This window comes from Astatotilapia calliptera, chromosome 12 (genome assembly GCF_964374335.1).
Source record: "Astatotilapia calliptera chromosome 12, fAstCal68.1, whole genome shotgun sequence".
Taxonomy (NCBI): domain Eukaryota; kingdom Metazoa; phylum Chordata; class Actinopteri; order Cichliformes; family Cichlidae; genus Astatotilapia; species Astatotilapia calliptera.
This window is the reverse complement of record NC_137433.1, coordinates 37242198-37252419: the sequence shown is the minus strand read 5'-3', so window position 1 is coordinate 37252419 and position 10222 is coordinate 37242198. Positions and strand designations below refer to the sequence as shown.

General features: G+C 43.9%; 1 protein-coding gene across 3 annotated transcripts in view; it reads left to right on the top strand.

The window, feature by feature from the left end:
• Positions 1-3552: 3552 nt before the first annotated feature.
• ascc2 (activating signal cointegrator 1 complex subunit 2) overlaps positions 3553-10222 on the top strand; it is a 16672-nt gene continuing 10002 nt past the window's right edge. Inside the window, exons 1-5 of one of the 3 annotated variants that reach the window (XM_026186250.2) lie at positions 3553-3708; positions 8472-8578; positions 8679-8837; positions 9764-9937; positions 10036-10165. In XM_026186250.2, the coding sequence (XP_026042035.2) occupies positions 8495-8578; positions 8679-8837; positions 9764-9937; positions 10036-10165 (547 nt within the window). In that variant the 5' untranslated portion in view covers positions 3553-3708; positions 8472-8494. Of the gene's footprint in view, positions 3709-3729; positions 3870-8471; positions 8579-8678; positions 8838-9763; positions 9938-10035; positions 10166-10222 lie in introns of those variants that run through there. The other 2 variants (XM_026186251.2, XM_026186252.2) reach the window with 2 other exon arrangements.

Genomic DNA, 10222 nt, shown 5'->3' with positions numbered 1-10222 from the left:
CTTTTTTATTCCTTCTGATCTTGAATTCCGAGTGCAGATCTGCAGTTTTCACATATCCCATAGACTATTTTTCCCAGATTATCTATTCTTTTACGGTGTCATTGTAACAGAATACTGTAAGGTGGATCATACTGTATAATCACGCACACGTCACCTCGCCTGTGACCTTATCCGTGTTAGCGGTTCAGAATTAAGAACTATGGCCAAAAGTATGTGGACAGACTCGATGCCTCTTTTTGTCACCGGGCAGTTTTTAAAGGGGTTTTTGGCCATTTTAACGATGGAAACAGTCTGCACTGCATTTTTAACCCAATCCCACTAAGGGGAATCAAATGACATGATTACGATATTTTTAACTCAGAAAGAAAATGCAGATGCTGAAATGAAAGTTTCTTTCTTATCATGTTAGTTGGTCAAAAATCAAAGATCAGCTGAAACTGAAACAAGGATGGACTTTCTTTTCTTTTTTTACTTTGTGTTTCTTTTCTCATTTTTAGGTTTTTCATTAAGAACTTGTCCTTATTTTCTCTTTAATGTGGCTCAAGTTTCCTAAAACCCTGTGAGCCAAAAGCTCTTAAACACTTTTTTTTACTTAAAGGGAGCTAAAACAGTTTATTTACCTTTATCTTAATGAAATATTAGTTAATTTGATCTGTGAACCTTGCACAGCAACTCTAGAGCTCAAGACTTAAACTGCATTTGGACATCAGCCCAACAGATCTTCTTTAAATGCTGAGAATTACTCATTTTACCCATTTAGTAGCATTTTGCAGACGAATAGTAAAGCTACTGCCAGCGCTGTGCAGAGGAGCTGTGTTGGCGATGGATCTCGTGTGTGCAAATGTCCATCCAGTTTGATGGACACAACTACAAAACTAGAAGAGCAGAGGCTGTTGTTAGGGGCATTGGGTTTGGGTGTCCACATACATTTGGCCATGATGCTGTAAAAAAAAAAGGTTTATGATGTAAAGGGTTAATAGTTTATTGGATGGTCGGGGGGGCAGCTGTTGTGCTCTACAGCAGTGTAAGATTGTCGGGTTGCTTTCTGTGTTTGTCTTACAGGTGGATTAAAAAGATTTCCCCTCATCTGAACACTGACACTTCAACAGAGCTGACGTGATCCATTATGTAGCATCTTTACATACTTTTCCTAATGTGAGTGTAGATTCGAGCTGTAGAATATTATTTATTAGAGCTCGAAGCTGAAACCCGTGATGGGTTTACAATAAAGATGAAATTGTAGTTCCAGGAAGGAGAAGGCAAGCCATTACAAAGAGTACCCTGAGTGGTACAGCGAGTATTACTGCTGCTTGATACGTCATGTAACAGATTATTTATTGTTGCTTAAGCCATAAAATATTTATTTTATGCTTTACATCTAAGATCAAGTGTTGTGCTTAGTTTCACACCATGAGTCCAGACGGAGTTTAGTTTTTATTTAGAATAAACGGGTCAGATACAAGCTAAACCGTCTCTGCTCTGCACACTGTTAATGCTGTGTTTAAAACTGAAGCCAGTGGATTTACAGCACACACAGACTGATAACATATCCACTCAGTCAATGCAGATAATACATTCAGAGACCAGGAGAGGTTCTTTGGAGCAGAAACAGGAACATTACCGACCAAAAACCAGACGCAGAACACAGAGAAGAACACTTTATCGGGCAGTTTATAAACGCAGCAGAAAGATTAAGGTGAGGAGGTTGTATTGGGGGTCAGATTGCTCATGGGAGCAGGAGGGTGGGATTTCTAATAAAACTAAGGAAGCCAAAATAGGAGAGATAAATGATAAGAATTCGGCTAATTGTGAATGTGTGTTGGGGCTCGGTCAGGGGCTGTAAGCAGGAAAAAGCAGGGAATTATAGAATTTAATAACAAAAAATACTGATATGTTCAAATTAGAGCTGCAGCATAGTGATGGAGAAGACAAGAAAGCAAGAGGGAGGACAGAAGAGACAAATCTATGAGGAGCTGACCCTCGAACCAACCAACCCACTGACAGAGGATGGGCTTTCTGGCCATTTTAATATTTACAGCGCTCTCGCAGACTTGTAAAGGATCATTTTGAAAAGTATTGTATCTAATTTCATGTATGAGAATCCTCGTTAGCCTTCTGTGTGTGTCATGGAGATCGTTTTTATATATAAATTTCATTTTCCAAGAAATTGTATTTGTTGAAGTGTCATCATTGATTGATACTGTGCTTGATTTTTGGTTTATTTTTCACCCGTTTAATTAGAAGTGACCAGACAGAGTCATTTATATGAATAAATATAGTATCTATCTTTTTTTTTTTTATATTTTAATTCTGACTTTTCCCACCGCTGCTGAAGCCTTGAGGCTGATACTAAAAGCCCAACGTGATGATGAAAACAGCTCACTGGATGTAGCTTCAGTTTCTTTTTGTGTAAAAATGATTAAAAGCCATAATTAGTTTGTCATAGATAAAGCAAACAGTAAAGCTATGATAAACACAAACGGAGCCTTTAAAAAAGTATTTGTGTATACAATAGTGAGCCAGCTTGATTGCTTCAGTATTAATCAATGTTATGAAATGCTCTTTGTCCTCAGATTACCGAGCTTCCCACCTTTAAGAGGTTATGTTACTTGGAAGAATATGTTTATTAGAGGTCCTTCATTCTTGGAGAAATGTACTATTCAGCAAATATCATGAAAGCATTAAGATGACAAATACTGTAGCAGACAGGATCCAGGCTACTCGAGTGGATGTTCAAACAGTTCTCTAATAACAAAGAAAGCATTCAAATTTTATCGTTCTTGAGGAAAAGAAGGTCTCCTTTGACCGGGAAACCACAATGAAGCTGATTATGCTTTGCACATTAGTTTTTCACTCCTGCAAAGACACATTTCTTAGAACCTTCTTTTTTTCACAAACATCTAAATACAAAATGCACAAAAGCTCCTTCCATACAAACTCACCAACATATCAAAACAGTCTTATTTGTGTACGTGTGTGTTTTCAGATCACACACACAATAAAGGTAAGAACACTGCTGAGCACTCATTACAAAAGTCTGAGAGCCTATCCCAGCTGCCATAGGGACTGTTTCCTTTGGGCTTTGATGCCCACCAGGCAGTGGTGCAAACAGACAAGTCCCCTAACTGGAGTACCTGTTTATATCTCAATAAATGTGCAGCATGAACCCAGTACACTGCCAATGCAATAAAAGCATACCTGAAAATATCAGTTATGGACTGGCCTCACAAGAGCCTGGACTGTTGAAACGTAGCGGCATCATCTTGGCAGAGAACAGGACAAGAGACAGCCAACATCCAGTAAAGAGTGTTTAGTGTCCTTCAACAAGCCTGGAGAGTTATTCCTCAAGACACCTTACAAAAATGAGAAGAAAATTCCCAAAGAGTTCAGATTGTGTTCAAGATTGAAAGTAGTCATACCAATCACTGACTTTAAAACTCATTAGTGATTTTGCCTTATATACTGTATTTAATCTTTTTGTGGAAAATGTAAAGAAATTAGGCATTGCTCTTTGGTGCCCACCAGGGGGCGATGTAAACAGCCAACCCTCATTGCACGTCACATGCGTCACGCTGAAGGAAAACAATCTGCGTCACTTCCTGACTGACACAGATGCTTAGAAAACGTTTGGTAGCAGGAACTGTGGGAAGCTGCTGTGGTGACTCTGATGTGATGGCTGTGAGCCGTTGGGGACAGTGATTCTGAGAGGTGAGCGGGGTCATGTCGCCTGTTTCCTGTTCGGTAGTTCGATGCTGGTGTTCCGGTCCCGGGGGGACGGGTTTGAAGGCACCGGCTGGTTTGACACGTTGTGTTAACGCGTCCATTCATTGCCGCGCTGCTAAACTCTGTGAATAAGTGACAGCTAACAGGTAACTTTAGCTGAGCACGCAGTTAGTTATCAGTCTGAGCTTAGCTAATTACCTGCAGGCTGCTAGCCGTGAACAGGTTAACAGGTTGGAGGTTTTACTAGCTAACTTTACCTTAGCTTCCTAACTAACCGGAGTGGGTTTTTATATGTGTTTCGTTTCTATTTTCAGCTTTCTGAGTAAACCCTTCACGTTAGCTTGCTACAGACTGACTGTGCGTGGCTTAGTTTTTATCATCAGTTAATCCTTTCAGTTTGTTTTGCGAGCATAGAAAGTTTAGAGAGTTTTTCTTTAATACTTTTGGATCTATAGCTTTCAACTTAAGGAATCCATCAGAGGCCTGTACCACGAAGCAGGATTTGGGGCTGAGCGAGGTAACTTCAGGGTTAACCCAGCGTGTCACTGTTATCAAGGTGTGGTACATCGCCATGGTAACTCATGCAGCAGACCTAACCTGCTCAGGTGGAGGTCACGTGCATGATGAGATATGTCAGACCTCTGTACGCGGGTTGTAAGAAGCTCTGATGTTTTTATCTTTCCCTCGTGACCACCTTTAAGAAGTAAAGCAGTCAAGCAAACCAGTTAGTGCACATTAGATTATATAAATCTAAATATAAAAGAACCTGAGATGTGAGAAAATGTGCCTATATATGTATAATAGGAAAAGAAAAACTATACAGGATCTTTGAAATAAATATATTTCACAGCAGTGTAGCAACAGAATAACAGTGTACATTCACCATTCCAGAAATATTACACTGACCTAAATATAGAGTCCCTACCTGTCCAGTTTCAGAATGTGCTTTATACATGTATGGAGAGACGGGAGGGGGGAAGTAGCTGGGGACTGATGCTGCAGGGTTATCGAGGGTTCAAGAGTCTGATGGCTTTGAGAATGAAACTGTTGCAGAATCTGGCTGTCCTGGTCCTGATGCTCCAAAACCTCTTCTCAGAGAGCAGCGGGGAGAACACTGCGTGGTCAAGCTGGGCGGAGTCTCTGATGATGTTATGGGCTCTACTGAGATGTGTTTGTGTGTGATGTCCTAAATGGGTGGATGGTAAGGGAAAGGTGTGCTCTCCTTAACCAGCACATGAAGTGCAGGTGCTGCTGAGCCCGTTCAACCAGTGTTAATGTGTTCAGTGACCAGTCCGGACGATCATTTATCTGTACTGCAGGGAATTTGGGGGCGATCGTGGCTCAAGAGTTGGGAGTTCGCCTTGTAATCGGAAGGTTGCCGGTTCGAGCCCCGGCTTGGACAGTCTCGGTCGTTGTGTCCTTGGGCAAGACACTTCACCCGTTGCCTACTGGTGGTGGTCAGAGGGCCCGGTGGCGCCAGTGTCCGGCAGCCTCGCCTCTGTCAGTGCGCCCCAGGGTGGCTGTGGCTACAATGTAGCTGCCATCACCAGTGTGTGAATGGGTGGATGTTCAAGGTTCTTTATTTGTCACATGCATAGTTATACAAGTATAACACACAGTGAAATGTAGCCGGGATGACTGGATATGTAAAGCTCTTTGGGGTCCTTAGGGACTAGTAAAGCGCTATATGAATACAGGCCATTTACTGCAGGGAATTTGATGATGCTGACTATCTCCACAGCACTGCTGTTAATGATGAGTGGTGGATGACTGTGCTGTTTTCTCCTGAAGTTAACGATCACTCCTGATCGTTGACAGTAATGAGACCCACCACGATGTGTCAGCAGTGCAAACCACAGTGGACTTGGGACAGAATAAGAATTTCTTTGCATGTTTGTGATTGTCCATTGCTGTGAATACTTGTGCTTTTATTTGAACAGGCTTGTAGCTAGATTAATAAACTCTGGGTAAACTTATCAAGTTGATTTTCACCTTCACAAAACAGCCTGAACCTGATAACTGGAGCAGATTTAGGCAGTTGTTTTAAATTAGAGCTGCACACAAAGAGAGGATCATGCTATTGGACCCATCTTTACACAGTAACCTTAATTGGCGGCCTCCCTGCAGATATGAGGCCCTTTATTGTCTGTGTTACTGCTTTTCAAACAAGCGCAGTGGCTGTTACTCAGTGTTTTGAGTTTTGAAGTGACCTCTGCCCTTTTATTTTGTTTGCTCATCTATTCAGGTTGTTCTTGTGATGTTAGTCTTATAATTAGTCTGTGTTAAACCACTGTATGCTCAAAAGATGGACAGTTTTAAGTTGAAACTCCGAGTTAAGATAAGATAAGATAAGATAACCTTTATTAGTCCCACACGTGGGAAATTTGTTTTGTCACAGCAGAAAGTGGACAGTGCAAAAGTTATGAGGCAAAAATTAGAATACAATAAGAATAAATACAGTACACAGCTGTACAGAATAGAATAAAATAATATACTATATACAGTAGAATAAAATAGAATAAAAATATACAATAAGATAAAAATAGAATACGAATGCTATATACAACTGAGTAAAAATACAACGATGCCAGAAAAGATTATTGCACTTAGTGTTATTGCACATGTGTGGATGTGTGTGTTTGTTCAGTTAAAGTCTTTGTTGTGGAGTCTGACAGCAGTGGGGAGGAAAGACCTGCGAAATCTCTCCGTCCCACACCGTGGGTGCCGCAGTCTCCCACTGAAGGAGCTGCTCAGTGCTGTCACAGTCTGCTGCATGGGGTGGGAGATGTTGTCCAACAGGGATGACAGCTTAGCCGCCGTTCTCCTGTCACTCACCACCTCCACTGGGTCCAGAGGGCATCCTAGAACAGAGCTGGCCCTTCGGATCACCCTGTTCAGTCTCTTCCTGTCCCCAGCAGAGATGCTGCCGCCCCAGCAGACCACGCCATAAAAGATAGCAGAAGCCACCACAGAGTCATAGAAGGTCTTCAGGAGTGGGCCCTCCACCCCAAACGACCTGAGTCTCCGCAGCAGGTACAGCCTGCTCTGCCCTTTCCTGTAGAGGGCGTCTGAGTTATGAGTCCAGTCCAGTCTGTTGTTCAGATGAACACCAAGGTACCTGTAGCTGTCCACAGCCTCAATGTCCATACCTTGGATGTTCAGTGGTTGCAGTGGAGAATGCTTGTGCCTGCGGAAGTCTACCACCAGCTCCTTGGTTTTACTGGCGTTGATCTGGAGGTAGTTCAGCTGGCACCAGTCCACAAAGTCTTGAGTCAGTCCTCTGTACTCCTTGTCGTCCCCATCAGTGATGAGGCCGACTATTGCAGAGTCATCAGAGAACTTCTGCAGGAAGCACTGGGTGGAATTGTGGGAGAAGTCTGCAGTGTAGATGGTGAAGAGGAACGGAGCCAGAACCGTTCCCTGTGGGGCCCCCGTACTGCAGACGACCCTGTCCGACACACAGCCCTGAGTCCTCACATACTGTGGTCGGTCGGTGAGGTAGTCCAGGATCCAGGTAGTGAGGTGATGGTCCACTCCAGAGTTCTCCAGCTTGTCCTTCAGAACCGAGGGAAGAATGGTGTTGAAGGCACTGGAGAAATCAAAGAACATGATTCTCACAGTGCTTCCAGCGGTCTCCAGGTGAGCGAGGGAACGATGTAGGAGGTGAATGACGGCATCATCCGCTCCAATGCCAGGCTGGTAGGCAAACTGAAGTGGGTCCAGTGATGAGCTTGTTAGGCGCCGAAGCTGAGCCAGGACCAACCGCTCCAGGGTCTTCATCAGGTGGGATGTCAGAACCACCGGCCTGTAGCTGTTGAGGTCCTTGGGGCGTGAAGTCTTTGGCACTGGTACAACACAGGAGGTTTTCCAGAGCTGTGGGACTCTTCCCAACCTCAGGCTCAGGTTGAAGAGGTGCTCCATCACCCCACACAGTTGGTCCGCGCAGGACCTGACGACCCTCGAGCTGATGCCATCTGGGCCCGCTGCCTTCTTGCCATTAATCCTCCTCAGTTCCCTCCTAACCTGGGTGGTTGAGAGAGACAGGCTGGAGCCTTGTGTTGAGTGTGTATTGGATGCTGTTGTTGGGGGTGGGGGGGAGTGAGCAGGGTGAATAGAGGAGGTGTGAAGTGTCTGAGGTGTCAGAGGTGGAACAGCAGCAGTGGGGGTGGGTGAGTCTGCAGCCGATGTTATAGACTGTCTCATGGTTGAATCAAATCTGTTGAAGAAATGATTCAGTTCATTTGCCCACCTCACACAGAGTTGCTGACATGGTTGATATTTGGGACCAGAAAACACGTTTCAGCAACAAAACATCCATAAGGGATGTCAACGAGAAAATAACGGAGGATCACGTCATGGTATAAAGATCAAACAAGATCAAACAGATAGTTCGGGACGACGTGTCGGATCCCTATTTAGAATACAAATTCAGTGCACATTTAAAGAGCCTGTATGTAAATGTTTTATTGTGAAAATTTAGTCCGTGCTTTCCAGGTGGCCTGTTTGTTTCCCGTCTTGTGGCTGCTAACAGCTGTGTCAGCTACCACTCAGATGAGTCTGATGGACGCCCACTCTGCTGTCTTTGAGTGCATTAGGTGATGATAGTCCTTACAGGAAGTGGTCAATGCGTTGATCAAGGACTGCCGTCACGGGCTGAAGTCCAGGAGTTTTGCCTTAAAAGTACTACTACTAATAATAATGTAGCTACCTCCAGTAAAATGTACTTTTTTTTTTGTACACTCCATCAGAAGAACCCAGAGAAGGAGCAGCCATGGCCTGTGCTCGAGTGCCACTGGATGAGCAGCAAGTGACCGAGCCTGGCCCTCTGGGAAAGGAGCGCACGCTGCCTGCACTGGTGAGTCGGCACTGATGGTTTTATGCTAATGTTCACTCAGACAGCTGCTCACCTCTCATACTGACCAGGATCCCAACCTGTGCTTTCTGCCATCCATCAGCACCCAGACAGGACAGAGGAGCGCTGTTTCGTGCCTTACAAGCCCCCTCCAGAAGACGGCTCTCCAGCTGACGTGGAGGAGTTTTTAGAACATGCCAGATTCATCACAGAGGACCTGGAGTGGCTGCTTGCATTGCCTCATGACAAGTTCTGGTGTCAGGTACAGTCGTGTCAACGTGTTATGTAGAGAAAACTCAACGGCTCGCGCTCTGCAGGACTGCCTGTGTTTTATTTTGTGCAACACAAAGACTAATGCTTCAAACACACCTGCTCTTTAGCAGACAGTAATGTCACATGATCCTGGCCTATGGATGCAGTGTTCATAGACCAGTATTACACTGATCTGTTTCTGTTATCAGAAACATGTTAACAGTTTGTGTTGTACCAAGATGCAAACTGTCAAAAAAACACAAGAAAATTGTGAACAGATAAAAATAATAAAGATTAAAACAATCAAATAAATGAATACATAAATAATGTAAATACAATTAAAAAGATAAATATAAAATAATTATATAAAAGCAAAAAACTGTAATAATAAAAACTCTATAAACATTAGTACAAACATAACAGTAGACAGTAGGAAAGCTGTTGCCGTGAGAGCGCGTCTCAGTACGTCTCAGTGCCTCTTAGATAATAAAAGCAGGATTATTTTTATGGAACTGTAATAAATCCATGTACAGCATGTGTGGGTAAATAGAGAAGCCTTTAATAAGCTACCAGGTTAGTTTAAGGAAGCAGGGGAATCTCTGTTGTTCAATGAAAAAGGTGCCAAAATGGTGAATGACCGACGGCTCAGAAGCTGCACAAGAAAAAGTCAAGAGGAAAAGACTCAGGAAGGAGTGCAGAGAGAGGCTGATGGTATCAGACATGACCTTCAGCTGCCGAAGGGTCAAGAATAGTTCTTGCTGTGATAGTAAGACTTTAACATTGATGCCACATTCAGGTGCACATTTGTCATTCAGCTGCAGGCGTCCTCTGGAGCCGGGTAGCAGTTTAGATTTCTGGTGACTCACGTGTAGGAAATGGTGCTGATGCTAGAAGATGTTCTCCTCCTGATGTCGCGTGGCCTGTTTCTCCCATCAGGTGGTGTTTGATGAGTCCCTGCAGAGGTGTTTGGACTCTTACCTGCGTCACGCTCCTCGTGGCCTCGATCTCTCCACGCTACCCTCCTCCCCGGCGGTGGCTGACATGCAACGCTCCATCCACAAAGCGGTTTTCTTGACCTTCCTCCGTATGGCCACGCATAAAGAATCAAAGGTAGGAAAACTAGATCTTCAGCGGGTCTTACGGGCTGACGTTGGTGGTGACATAAAGTAGCGCAGTACGAAACCTTAACTTCCTCCACCTCCCTGCAGGAACACTTCTTTACCCCAGCCGTGTTTGGGGAGATCATCTACGAGAACTTTCTGTTTGACATTCCCAAAATTTTGGATCTTTGTGTGCTTTTTGGAAAGGGTAACGGCCAGCTGCTGCACAAGATGATAGGTGAGCTGTGTGTGAAATCTTATTTATGTTTCATGCCAGTTGTTGCACTCCGCTCAC